Source organism: Styela clava, chromosome 7 (genome assembly GCF_964204865.1).
Source record: "Styela clava chromosome 7, kaStyClav1.hap1.2, whole genome shotgun sequence".
Classification (NCBI taxonomy): domain Eukaryota; kingdom Metazoa; phylum Chordata; class Ascidiacea; order Stolidobranchia; family Styelidae; genus Styela; species Styela clava.
Window position 1 is genome coordinate 15,491,014 of NC_135256.1, and position 14,830 is coordinate 15,505,843.

Sequence of the window (14,830 nt, forward strand, 5' to 3'; positions counted from 1 at the left end):
TCGGGGGAGAAGAGATGCTTCTGTGGAAGACACTTATATAAACGAAACGCCATTTTGAACGAATGAACTCGCTACAGATTTAGCAACCAAAAACCACAATATAAGTTGAACATATTAATTACCACCTAGTAGCATGTAGCATTACTCTCGGTTAACGAAGCTGTAATGCTCGCGTGGCGCCGAACTCTTAAAATTAGTTTTATTTTTGTCGTTTTTAACCACATCCGAACGTTTATGCGTAGTCGATTGCTGCCGCGTCAGAGTTGGGGGCTATTATGGTATTAATTGTTGTCTTTCTTCAAGGGTCTCGTTCTCTCGCTTAGATTCAATTTGCGGCCGAAACGCAACAAAACGCGACCGGCAAAGGGCGAGTCAAAGAGATAATAACAGAGTTAAACAAGAAAATTAAAGTTTTTATTCCAACATAAATAAAATATCGACATTGCTAAGCCGTGTTATTAGGAGCGGTAACTTTTTCAACCACCACTTAATTGCTTGTACTGGTAGAAGCTACAATGTCAAAAATAACCTAAGTTCCGTAATGGATCGTTGACATTCATGTAATCAGGTATCAAAGTGATAAACGATTTCCCGGTATACGGCTGCTATAATAAATCATATATATATTTAATAGTCTGCGCTTAAAATTGCAACTTTCTCTTGTGGTTTGAATGAATCCGATTGAAACTCGCGTTCACGCATTATTCACCCTTCATGTGTAACAATACTTCAGTAACTTGAGTTGCACGCATATGTGGCCAAATAAGTAACAATATTTATATTTTCTCATTTCAGAAGTTTAGATAAAATTTACCACCATGGTGCGCTGAGAAATTAGCAGGCCAACGCTTTTTGTGTCGGCAGCAGTACCTTATGCGCGAATATCCATTTGCTAGACGCGGTAATTGAAGATTGAGTGGCATGTTCTACTAGGATTGCCTATTAAACTTTAGGTGAAAGATACGTGAGACCAAGCATACAAGGAGACCACGTGTTTGAATTCTCCTGAGCCAGGTTTCACCTCCAATCACTCGGTATCGTGCAGTACATCAGCACATATCAAAGATCCCTCCAATAGGCTAGTATAGTAATTTATAATTGGACGTTGAGGTCGAACACTTTTTCAGTCGAAATATTCTAAAATCCCTCTCCAAATCTTCAGAAAACTTCGAATTTTAACTCAAGCTAATTTCAAGTTCATTCCCTTTTTCAGAACGTTAGAAAATTCATTTCATGTTGCTTTGCTATCTGTTTGAGACATTGAACCAATTACTCCTAATACATTTGCTTTTACCCGAATACAATTGGCGGATAACTACCCATAACGTTCAACTGGAAACTTTTCATAAATATGTATAGTATTAATTCAAATTCAGTTCAGAATATTCAATTGAAACCAGTTATGTTTATTTGTTCAATTATTTTGAACAGTTGAATATCAAAATTTCCTGCATGAACGGAAAAGCAGATTGGATTTCAAGCACAAACCATAATTTGGAATTAGTTGACCGCGCAACGACCGGTTAAATCTGGAGTAAACACTCATTCTCAATCAGTACTCATTCTCGCCATGCACGTTGTATTCGTGAAAGCTACAATCACGGCTATTCAATTTATTATTTATTGCAATATGTGGAAATCATTTTTAAAATTCTTTCATCGTATACATTTAGTCAGAAATTAATTTTAAAAATGCCATAGACACTACAAATTACTCAAATCAAGGTTTTGGAGTATGAGATCAAAAACAAGGTTCGAAAAGTTCAACATGTAAATATAAATGAAAACTATTACTGTGAACTATATAGGCAAGAACTTAAAATAGGATGTATAATTTTTGGTATAGAAAATGTCATTGAAAAACAAACAGCAACCGTGGACCTTCGATAGTGTGAGCCGCTTACCACAGTTTATCGAGATCCATACTTGACAAATAACGTGTGACATGGTCGATACAATGTGGCCTGTGTTTACATATTGGCCGCCTACTACTGTAATTAACAGTTAATGCAAGCTTGATTGAAGAGTTCAAACCAACAACAATAACTTGACGCATCTGACGCAATCTGGTTGGCGACTACAGCAGTGACAGCGGGGGAAGTGCGATCTCAATTAGAGATAACGTCGTCCAAGGCGCCTTGCGTCACAAATGCAGAGCGAAAAACAAAACAAGATGCAATGGAACGATAAAGAATAAACCACATCAAAACAGGTCATTTGCATCATAAATAACATATTAAGGGCGTATGTAACAATCTGTTTAAATACCACGAAGCATTTTGTAACACCAATCACCCAATACCTATAACATACAGCCATACAAATAAGGAACTACTACATATGAGGTGGACTAAATAGGCAATTACATAAATTTTTACCGTTTTTGTTGAAAAAAACCCATGTGTATGATGCAACACAAAATTTTAATGCTGGTTTTATTTATCAATATCAATTTCACTGAGCTTTATAAGCAATTCATCATTCAAAACAAATTTGTTTGGAAAACTATTTGAATTAAATTCTGTTTGATGACTGAAACGAACCGCTTATTTAAAATATTATAAAATATCAACTATTTATAAGTAATAATGAGCCTTTTTGTTTCTTTTTTCAAGCAACCATCACTAACATTTCACAAAATTTTGATAGAATGATGACAAACCTTGCCCAAGGGGTGTTTTATTTTTCAATTAAAAGCAAGGAGATACTAATGGATCGCGGGAAAGACCGTTCCATTACATTTTGCGTATTAGAACGAATCAATCTCAAATAAGGTGGCATCGCTTCCCACGAGCTAAATTTCCATAATTGCAGCATTTTCGCTTTCAACAAAATAATCCTGAGCACAAAAAATCGAATGCAAGACTGGATCAGTCAAATTTTATATTCCTCGAATTTCAAACTGAGACAAGTGAATTTAGATATTTTATATATGAAACGCAGAACATTATTCCACATAAAAATATGTGGTTCTGAAACACACGTGGTATTGGTCATAGGGGCTGTCCTCTTGAAAGAAATTTTTACAGGTACCCACAATAACAAAACAATGCCGGTTCTCTGTTATTCTAACCCGGGGAAATTTTTTTCATTATCCAACAATGTCAATGTGGCAGTTTATATGTGGCGGAAAAATAAATTTTGACCTCGAGAAAAGAGCTAATTTACTGTGGGTGTAAATACTGAGATCAGGCATAAAAACCGTGAAGTTTACAAATCGATGTGGATCCACGTTCGTGCAAAAATAACAAATTAAGACCGAATCTCAGTCCCCAGGGTTTTTCACCCTTCTCACCAGGCGTCATCATAACACACAATTACATTAATGGAATCCCTTGCCGCGCATCTCTAAAACAGTTTTTAATGCTTTTCTTTATATTTATGGCTCATGGGTGATTCCTCTTCATGTCAGAATATATTGATTTTTTCGACATACACAACACAACATGGCGGTCCGAATCAAAAGCGATAATTTGCGTGCAAAATTATCCGGCGAGAAATGTCGTTTCGCATTTAAAATGGAAGTTGGAGACAAATAATTGAAAATATTATACACTCTCGTCCGGGACAAAAAAAGCAAACTAATGGCTATTCAAGTGACCAAATAAACTTTGACCAAAGATCAATTTATCACGGAAAACTGTCAGAGTCAAGATTGACATATTACGATGTTTATTAGTTTATCAAAGCGCTTCATTTAAAAATAACTGCTCAACTGCTGGTAGCAATATTTTAATGATTATTTCGATTAGATGTTGTTAAAACATAATTTGCAATATTTCGGAGCTATTGCGTATTTCGATGGAGTAAGCAAGCACATATCGGCATGCCGTGTGAATGAATATATAGTCGATCACGTGCCCCACTCCCAACATACAGATACATCAAAGTAGATGTGAGTGTGTGGTGTGAGTGGTGTTACTTCTTCAGACAGGATTCAAGAAAAGCATGGCCGAACATAGACGTTAGTTAATTGAATTCCAGTACAAACATACAAACAAGTTGAAAAACCTCTCAAGTTGATCATCTTTGGCGCAATGTTGCTTGTTCTGTTCGACAAAATGATGACTTGAAATCATTGCACAAGGTTTGGTTGATTATTTCAAATCAAACCCCATCATTCTCCCCCGAATATAGAGAATACTCGCTATGAAGCAGTTCTGTATGATATTATACTTGCATATTACGAGAAAATGGCGTAAACGAACATGACTCTGCGACACCTCTTATGTGACTTTGGAAAGATTAAAAAACAGATGTTTATTATTGGTAAACAAAGATTCAATTAAAATTGGGTGTGCCAAGATTAAAAAGTCAAAGCCGGTCAATGACAAAGAGGCAAGCTCACGAATTAAACTGCTACATGTGCCGTGATATCTCTAGCAAATATGGATTGCTTAGAGAAATCAGTAGTCAGGACCAGTCACCATAAAGACAGATGATTCTCTCCATCGTCTATTATAACAATTTTCGGCATGATCTTTATATTTCTTCATATTTGAAAAGTGCGAACTTACAATAAGAGACAAAGTTTCAAAGGAAAAAATTCATGCCCCAAATTTTGAAGGTAACCGAAAGTAACGTTTTTTTCTGGAAAATCCTATGATATCATATAAAAAAATTTGACAGTATTTGGTTGAAAATTTTACGTGTAAACTTGAGTATTACAATATTTAAATATGTCTTTTCAAACCGCGCTCTGTTATTTGTCGCTGCGAAGACCGCTTGAAATCATCATATTTCATCGATACTTTGATACCATTTTTTAACATCCATTTGCTCATTCAAATATTTATATAGCACATGAGAGCTCATAGGCTGTGCCATTTGTGAAGCCATAATTTATCAATGAGGTAATATTCATTATAATGTCATAAAAAGAATTTCACATAGAAATTTAAATTGCGTGAAATGCGGTATTTTAATTACAGATAAGATACGTATATATACTTATCACCCCTGTTGATCAGATACTATGCAGTAAGACATTATTCATACTTAAAATTATGAATAAATTTTTGAAACAAACGGGTTTTATTGAAAAAAATATAATAATTCTTCGATTCGTTGTTTTTAAATTAGTGTAGTTATATATCGATATTTTTTCATGAAATAAACGCGCTATTACGGTAAAAACTGTCGATTAATTTCTTATTAGCAAGTTTTTGAAATTCATTTATTTGATCATATTTACTGATTTAGCCTTTTAAACAATTAATATTTGAGACAGTAATTATTAATCTGATTAAAAAATTGAACATATATCAGTTTCATAAAATTCAAACCGCCCTTTTTCTAAAACAATCCTTTACATTCTAGAAACCAGTATAGGGAAAACCTTGTTATTTTAGTTAGATTTTATGTTTATAATATGAACCAACTAACAGACTTAGCAAAAATATACTTTCTTGGCTATACCAGCTGAATGGAAGTTTGAAATTAAATGCGAGGTCCCTAGGATTCAGTGGATCTAGCCTAATGGTGAATCTGACCCTGTACATAGTATTCTGGGAAAAACTAAAATGCGCGCCGTTATACCGCCACCACGCTGTCAGTATTAAAATACAAAGGTTCAGCAGGAGAGATAGGAAACAAAACGCTGTCACCAGGCAATTTATACCCTTCTTCACCACTTTTATTCTTTGTATCTCAAAACTGATATATATATATACTGTGTCCTTCCCTGAGATTGAATTTGCTGGCATAGGCAGATCCACATATATAACTCATGATGTTTGCTCCAAATGATGTAAATAGTACCGATGCTTGATATCACATGCTTGTTTTCATATTTTGAAACAGATAATAAATCTTATATTCCTCCAGCATAAACTAATCTGCAGTTAACAATATCCACATACTCTTTCGCTCCTGACGGCATGGAACTGAAACTGCGTGCTTCGGAGAATCGTAAATAATAAGCAACAAAACTGCTCACAAAACAATGTACGAAAATGCGGAGCAATAGATATTTTGTGTTTGCATTACATCTCGTCATAATAAGAGAATACAAGTAACAACAGTCCTCGTGACAAGTCACAATCTTTTCACGCACCCTGGATAACAAGAACAAACTGTTTACCGTGCCAACGAAAGCCTAATAAAAGGATTTTATGCTCACATCTGAACAAAAAGAATCGCTTAAGTAATTGAAGGCCGTCGATACGAGGCAACAAACAAACGTGTAAACAAGGTAGTGCGCTGTTTTTTATATCTACTCAATGAGTGAAAAGCTGGCGCATTAATCTACGTCGTGTGTGTGTTTCCATAACCGCATGTTTGGCTTCATTTGTTCAGTAAATGATTGGTCTATTGTTCGTTTCACGTTCACAGAAAGCCACCTTAGATTGAAGACCTTTTAACGTTAAAGAATACGGGTCGTTACTAGGTTGTGCGATAAATGTGCCGAATTATGGCATTATACTACACATATTTACATGCGTCGGAGCGACTGTTTACTTTCCAATCCTAAAAGATCGTCGGCGGTATCGCCTTTTGATTGTACCCCGTTTTTTTCTTCTTGTGTATACGCAACTTTGTGTCCGGAAAATGTCGAGCACAAAAAGGCGAGTGACTCAATCAATACAGCATAGAAATTTTAGTTTGTCGTTGGGTCGCCTCTATTGTGTCGCAGATGACATTATTTATTTATAAACACTTATTTATTAAAGGAAGAACGCCAACCCTTTGTGCAAACGCTCGTAATCTTATGAGAAAGTTATAACATATGGATATTGGTGCTCCCATTAAAAAAGCTTTTACAGAAAACGGAAAAAATAAATAAATATTATAAGTAAATGATTGTTTGTTTTTGTATTCATATAAAATGAATAAATAAACGTACACAACATGTTCTGGGATAACTGCAACACACCTTTTCACGTAATAGGTTTGGCATTAGGGGAACATGATTACCTGTCACTTTTATATCTCGATATTTGGCAACAGATCTGAAAGGAAATTGAAGGAAATAAAAGCATCCTTATGTTTACCTCCCTCGTTCTCGCAAGTCATTTCATTATTTCACACAAAGAACTTCTGACAACCTTCAATTACCTGTACATGTACGATGCACTGAAAAGACTCCATAAAGTACATGTAAACACAACACGCCCGCTATTGCAATGTGCGATGAGATCGTTTATAAATGATCGCGCATTCACCATTTCCGATGGTTACGATTCCACCTTCAAAGCAAACAACGCAAGTATGATTTGTCAGATTATTATTTGAAAAATGAGAATTTATTTTGGCCAATTATCGTACCAACATTTATTGACTTCTATTTTTTAAATCGTTAGCCAAATGTGGTCACCTCACTAAAACATTCGCCACACTGATATATTGATCAACTGAATAAAAGGTACTCCCGAGGTGTGTGTACCAGGTTAGGGTTAGGCCATAATTATATTCCGATTTACCTTATTTTAGTTCTATTACGAGTTCGGGGCCTGACTGTGTCAGCCAAGTGAGTATCCTCCTGCTCATAGGTTTCAGTCCAATTACACAACTTGATGATAAAATAGACGAACAAAATTCGTTACCACCATATTGGTACACATACTTCTGGAGCGCCGAATAAAAATATCTGTCGTAAATTAGTTATGAACGCGTGCGTCGAATTTTCTTAAAAGATGAATTTTTTTTCTTCATATTTACAAAAACATTACTGCGTTTATTTCTTCTTCTTTTCTGCCACTGAAGCCAATAATTTTGTGAACAAATCCCATAGAAACATTGTTTTTAAATAATCTAAAACGAGCAGAACTTAAGGAGAGCGAAGGAGTTCTATACATATTAGAAAGCTAAAGGTGTCGTTAACACGACTGTGTATTCAAATCCCAATCCTTCACTTTATCCAATAATTAGTTTATATTATCGCTTATGTATTTCGACGGAAAAACTACCGGTTACACATTCAATTTTAGAAATAATCGTAAATTTCCAGTGTCAAAATTTCTTTTGCAAATTGGGCGCGTTTATGAGTATGAACAGCAATATCAAAATCTTTTAGAATTTATAACTTTACTTTTATTTCCATTCCGCGACCAATAGGTTCTGCGCAATACATTTTTAAACTTCTTGATTGCCTTTATTCAACAAAAGGTTATTCAATCAATAGTCGGATTGGTTCTGAATTCACGAATAACTAACTGTACACTTATCTATCTTACCCTTCTCACCCGACCTATAGAAGTACGTGCCTGGCTTGTAAGAGCGCGTGAGAATCTGTCATGACATCCTTGGCTCTGTCTCAAAAGTGACGTGTTCATTGCTGCGTTGAGTTGACAAACAAACAAGGCTGTTGAGCATCGGCTCTTCCACTCGAGGGTAACCGCCAGTTGTTTATTTTCGTCGCCTCTTGACGAAACATTGTCAACATGACGCGTATTAAAAAAAGAAACAGGATTCCCACGCCACACGATCGCAGCACACCCATATTGCACTTGAGACTGGCTGTAAATACGCTACAAACTACCCATGCGGACAGGTTTATCGATAAACTCGTAATATAGACAACTCTTCACATTCATCTTTAGCTATAAATTGTTATTTTTACATTTGGTCAGGTATCATATTTGCCTCAGTTGAAAATGCTATTCAGGCAATTATATATATGAATTTTTCTGGGGGTTTCGATCAACTCAGAGATTACATAAACTCCACTTCAGATTTTAGTTGCACTCAACAAATCGCTTTCTGACTGGGCGATGGATGATGGGGAAAATTAAGCCTCCAATGAAACTCTATATATACCCTGGAGCGTTGTTCGAATCGAGCTATACTCAAAACAATGCCTTCCAGTGGAAAGCATTTTGTTTCCGGATTACTCTTATGAAATTCACTTGTACATTAAAAAAGATGCGTATAGGCGCGAGGTTAGAGGTAGTAACCTGCATAGTGTATATATTTTTCCTATAAATTCATATAAAAGCGGATAGATTTTTAGTTTCAAATATACAATGCAAATTCAGGCAGGATTACCATGACTAGAAAAGAATTTCTTTGGCAATTATTTGAGAACCGTCAATTTGAATAACCCAATCCATCGTAAAATCTTGGATACGCTTTATAGGAGTCTGATACACTCAGAATAATATTTTTTAGATCTAGATTTTCCTAACAAAATGACATGAGCGTTCCAAAATGACAACACACATATTTGAGTTATTTAAAAGTTACACACGTGGCGTAAGAAAACAGCAACTTCCGACCAACGATTCTCCAGATTTATGACCTTGTATCACAAATTTTATTCTTTAATGTTTAACCGACAAAAGTCAGAAATCGGCAGGAAATGTACAACAATGCGATGTTAATTTTGGCATCGAAATTAGTCATTATTCGTAAGTCGTTTACTGACAGATGATAATATAATAGTTCGGTCCTAAACTAACAAAAACAACAACAAACAAAGAAACAAAGCAAATGGAAAAGCCGAAGAAAACAACCAAAGAACAACAAGAAATGAGCGTGTACAAAATAAATATTTTGTTTCTAATTGCCCAACTGGTTTTATTGCTCTTGGGTAGATACGAAAGAAGATCTTATCAATCCTCACGCTTTTGTTGTAGAAAAACATTTTCAAGAATAACTCCCATTGTTGCGCATAGTCATAAAACATTCCAAAATCGTTACTAAATAAGCAGAAACCATAAAAGACGTACATTTATATTGGTAAACAAATGTATAGACGCGCGTCTCTGCAATAAAATCCAAAGAGACGTTGTGTTTGTCGACAATATACCATAGCAGTACAAAAAAACAAACATTACGCAACAATACCGACCTATTATCGAAATTTTGTATAAGGCAAAGTCTCAGTCCTGAGTCTTATAATAAATTTATGATCGCCTTCCTATTTCATTGACACTAGGTCAAAGAATGGCATTACATTTTGAATATGAATAAGAAGCAAATGAAATTAAGAAACTTCAGGTACCAAGAAAAAATAGACTTTCAACTGATTTTAAACCAACGGGTACAAATAGAAAATGTCAGTGGTTCAAATTTGAATCAATATTACAGCACACGTCTCCCCTAACTTCGATGGAGTTATGCTACATTTTGGGGAAATATTTATAGAGATTTCGACAACAAAATAATTTTATTTCGCCGCTCATGTTTTGCTCCGATTGATCGATAATATGATCAATAAAAGGTAAATCCCCGAGAATTTCTACTTTTTTTAATAATATGAACCTAAAGTAATCTACTTTTCATGGTTTCTAGACTTTAATGTAGCAAGGTTTCCGTAAATTATTTAAAATAATGCTATTTAAAAATGGGGCAGTATTTTAATTTTTCATAACTTGGTATAAAGCTAGAATTGCCCGCCTGCTAATACACGAGTAGATGGAAATTGAATTGACGATTATCAGTTAATTATCAACTTATACAAATAATCCAACACGAGGTATTTTTACGATTTTACATCGAAAATTTTGATTTCATCGTATCACTGCCACGAATGCGATGATATTACGACATCTAGCGGAATTACAACGATGCGTTAAAAGCCTTACTGCATTGCAATTTATTACTTATCGATCTTAATCGGTAGATACCAATTCAGTACCACTAAAAATTTCGAAGCAATCGGTCCAGTAGTCAAAGATAAAATGAATTTTTCACAACAACAATAAATAAGACCAAAAATACCAGAAACAACAACAAAAATATTATAATAAAATGATCCATAGGTCCACTTTGTGTCCAATAATAAAATAACGTCAACAAATATTTTTTGCCAGAAATAGTGAAATCGAGGTATCATGATCAAACTTTTGACAATATTTCCTGATCAATACAAATATACGCATTATGTCATAAATCAATACGTGAAATGTTAAGGCATTTTACTTAGGAAAAGACCGAACAGGATGAAGCAGCGTTGTATATTTTATGTGATATTTTTGACATTAATATATTGTGATGGCGAAGGTGAGTAAAATATTTAGACAGAAGTAAATACGTGTAACATAAGGTAACATTGCGAGAAGTATTTATGAACTGATAAGATATCTTTGTTCTCCACTATGGACATATACGATTTACAAATAAGTCATTTTGAATGGAAATAAACTATGTTTAGTGACCTTATATCAAACAGGTTCAAGTGGACGTAAACGAACACTTCCTGTATGAAGAGCCTTGGTCAAACCCGTACCCAACGTATTGGCGATCAAATAATAACCTATCTAATACGATAGTTAGGTATATCTCATTTAGATGTGACGGTACACTAAATTCACTAAGATATGTCATAGTTAACGTCCTGTTGCACCTAATATTACAAAAGTGAAATTCGTAAACTCATTGCAAATTGGTTTTCAAGTGCTGACAGTACATCTAAAAAGGTTTCTTCGTAGCAAATTAAGATGACCGAAAAATCTGCACTCGATTGACCAGTACTAATTTGACGAAAACTCAAACATTGATTTACTTTAAACAAAACTTGATTCATGTCCTAAAAATTAATTCCTTTTTTTAAGGTAATGCTGAAGATGTTTGTCAACCTGAATCGCCACCTGCCCCTGATAACGGAAAGGTTTGGTGCAATAACTCAAACAGACCAAATTCTGTCTGCATGTTCACATGTGAACCATATCATACATTAGTCGGCGACAAAATCAGTAAATGTCTTAAAACAATCAACGGGACAAGTTGGACCGAAGCTAATATTGAATGCAAACGTACGTTTAAATAACAAGACGTTTATTTATTGTAGATATCATGACTCATATGCGGTGTTTTCACTGAATAGAGTAGTAGGCAATGGATGAATTAATTCTCGTACTTTAAACCCTAATATCTGTTCCAATTAATTTGGGTCTGCATCTTTGAGTCTCCAAATATACTACTGATGGATGAATTACAAACTTGACACAGAAAGTGGTACTTGTTGGTTCTATGGTGTTACATAAATACCGCTTGACATTGGACTATAACTTTTGATCTAAAAAGAGATCCATACATGCAGTCGCTTGTCGACTACCGAATACTGACGTAATTTAGACAGGTTCAAAAAATTCTTAAAGAACTCAAGTATGCGACAGAACCAGAATAATATGCACAAATATCTTCTACTTTTCAGTATGACCCTGTTCTTGTTTTGTCACAGCTGATCACTGTGAACCAGAGATACATTCATTACCAAATGGGGTGGTCACGTGCTCGCATGGTAACAATGTGAGATCCGTTTGTCACTACAAATGCACAACACCTGGAACTAGCATGTTCCCGGGTATGAAAAATACTAATCGTTGCTTGCCTTCGAAGAAATGGGATGTGAAACCACCATGCTGTCAAGGTCAGTAAGCGTCTAGATTTCTTGGATTATATCAAAAATCATTCATATATTATGAATATTTTCTAGTCTGACGTACTATCGTGCAGTAATACTTTATATTGGGCCATCAAGTTATACTCAAGACTGTGGGGAAATATTCTATTCCAATCCAACTCTGGTTTAACCCAAACACGGCTCCAGGTTGAAAAATTGCATTTCATTTTCAGACAGAAATTCTGACGACAACTTTAGCATAATGTAAGTTCCCGTTCAAAACTTCGGTTTAACGAAAACTTTTTTTTAATGTTGAAACGCGCCATTCATACGCGCCAAATTTCATAAACTTCCTATTCTAATCTACTCTGATCCTTATATTCAGACGAAGAGTTATTAAAATATAATTTGTTACAGCACCATGTCCCTCAAGCGCTAAGATGGATGCCGTTATCATTATGGATTCTTCTGGATCTTTGGGAAACGACAATTGGGAACTCATGTTCAACTTTGTTCAAGAATTCATCAGGTATGCTCATACGGTTATAGTCTGATTTAATAACCAATTTTTCCTCTTTAGCGACTGTGTGCTACTATAATAGATTTTGACCAATCGTGGTAAATGTTGTTATTCAATTTTGAATAAATATATTCAGATCTAGCCTGAAGACGTAGCTGACAGTAAGATAGAGTCAGTGGCGTAGCATCCACCCCCGCAACCCCCGCACAGCGAAAAGGGGCCCTAAGCGGTTAAAATTCAGAAATTTAAGCCGTAAAACCACGAGAGTCTTGCTACGCCACGGGAAAGAGTAAATTTAAGTTCATATTATACGTGTTCTGAGTCCTTTTGCATCAGATGTGGTAATGCGCGTTGATGGAAGATTATATTAAAATTTATCCATCGGTATTAACTCCAGAAAAAAAACCGATACTGACGATTTTTCAAGATTTGCAAGATGTTTGTATATTTTTCAGAGCATTTCCAATTTCTGAGAACTTGACGCGGTTTGGCATGTTTCGGTACAACACTGAGATTGACGAATTGTCTTCCACTCGTTTGGAAAATTACGACAGTTCGCTGGATGGATTACTGTACAGAATGAATAATATGGAATACGATGGAAGAGGTAAGGCACTCACAAGAAAAGCAGGCACTACTAAAAATAAAAGGACCAGTGGTGTTACTTTTCAAACACTATGGGAATATAGTATATATAATGCTACACGAAATTCTTAACATCTATTTTCTAAAGCGCTAAAGCAACGAACTCTAAATCAGTGGTACAGAATGCAAAACCTGACGGTTATCAATATTGGATTGTAACATGATACTTCTGGTTTAATCGCGGCTTTTCAAAAACGATTTGCAGTTCATCTCGTGGGTATGGTGGGTTATATTCACCGATGATTGTAACATATAATGATATTCGTACACAGGTACAAGGACCGGTAAAGCTCTACAATATGCAGCGGAAAAAATATTAAGCTCAACAGCGAATCGACCTGATGCACAAGATCTTGTTATTTTATTTACGGATGGAATGTCCCAAGACGATGTTATGGGTCCGTCAGAGAGGATCAGGATTATGGGAGGAACGGTTAGGTGCTTTGTTTTCACAGCAGTATAAATTGGCGCGAAGATGTGAACTGTATTTTCGTGATATCGTTCAAATATTTTATGTAAGCAGCAGTACGATTTTCGACTTGTTTTCTGACATTAACTTGATTTTGCAGATAATCGTGATTGCAATCCAGCCTGTAACGGGACATCTGCGTATGGACCAATTCCACGTTATTGCCGGAGATCCTTCAAATATAATAGTAGTTGGTGGCTACTTGGGACTCGATGTGGAACTTTTGGAGCGACTGATAAAAAAAATTTGCAACGACATATGCATAAATTCTTATTTTATTTAATTAAACCATTACAGTCATTGTTTTGTTCTATGTGGTCACGTGGAAAGCATCGATTGACCTAGAGCAGTAGAAACGGGGCAGGATTAAAAGGTTTGGCATAGAATCGAAATCTTGAATCTCTTGTGTTTCTGGTCTGTTTATCGTTTGAATGATTTACCAGCTTCTTTGTTTACTGCTTCACAAAAACATTGCTAAAAGGGGTTACCCAGCGTTTTCCAACATTTTTTGCTCGCGGACTATTTTTCTCACCAGGTAAAATCTTTGCTGACTCAAGTTCGTTCATTGTGTAACCGAACTCTGTGTGAAGAAGCAATAAAACCAAAAACAATAAAATTTTTACGAAGTCATTTTATTATCCACATTAACATATTTCAATGATGAAAATTATAGGACGGAATTTGCAGCTAAAATTTGATTCTCGGGTCGAATAAATTGATTCTGATTATTATCCTCGGGTCGGCTTTGATTGTCTTTAAAAAATTAACAATATCTTCATGGCTGGCTCCTGGTTCAAAACCTGCTTCAAAAAAAATCTTTGAAAAGTCGTTACTGCGTATCCGTTGAAATCTGATAGAATTCACTTAATGGTATTTCATATCCAAATTAATATATCCGCTCGGAAATACT

The 14,830-nt window shown here is 35.3% G+C and overlaps 1 protein-coding gene across 1 annotated transcript; it reads left to right on the forward strand.

Moving 5' to 3' along the window:
* The first annotated feature begins 10,867 nt into the window (after positions 1 to 10,867).
* LOC144425020 (cuticlin-6-like) lies at positions 10,868 to 14,499 on the forward strand. Its single transcript, XM_078114145.1, has 7 exons — positions 10,868 to 10,944; positions 11,496 to 11,696; positions 12,125 to 12,313; positions 12,704 to 12,815; positions 13,262 to 13,413; positions 13,724 to 13,884; positions 14,021 to 14,499. Exons 1-7 carry the CDS (start codon positions 10,884 to 10,886, stop codon positions 14,201 to 14,203), a joined length of 1,059 nt encoding a protein of 352 aa, XP_077970271.1. The 5' UTR covers positions 10,868 to 10,883; the 3' UTR covers positions 14,204 to 14,499.
* The last annotated feature ends 331 nt before the right edge of the window (positions 14,500 to 14,830 follow it).

Excerpts from the sequence above, each read along its gene's own strand:
- LOC144425020 (XM_078114145.1), top strand. The coding sequence starts at position 10,884 with ATGAAGCAGCGTTGTATATTTTATGTGATATTTTTGACATTAATATAT. Across the intron at positions 13,414-13,723 it reads TATGGAATACGATGGAAGAG|GTACAAGGACCGGTAAAGCT; the intron begins GTAAGGCACTCA and ends ATTCGTACACAG. Across the intron at positions 13,885-14,020 it reads TCAGGATTATGGGAGGAACG|ATAATCGTGATTGCAATCCA; the intron begins GTTAGGTGCTTT and ends TTGATTTTGCAG.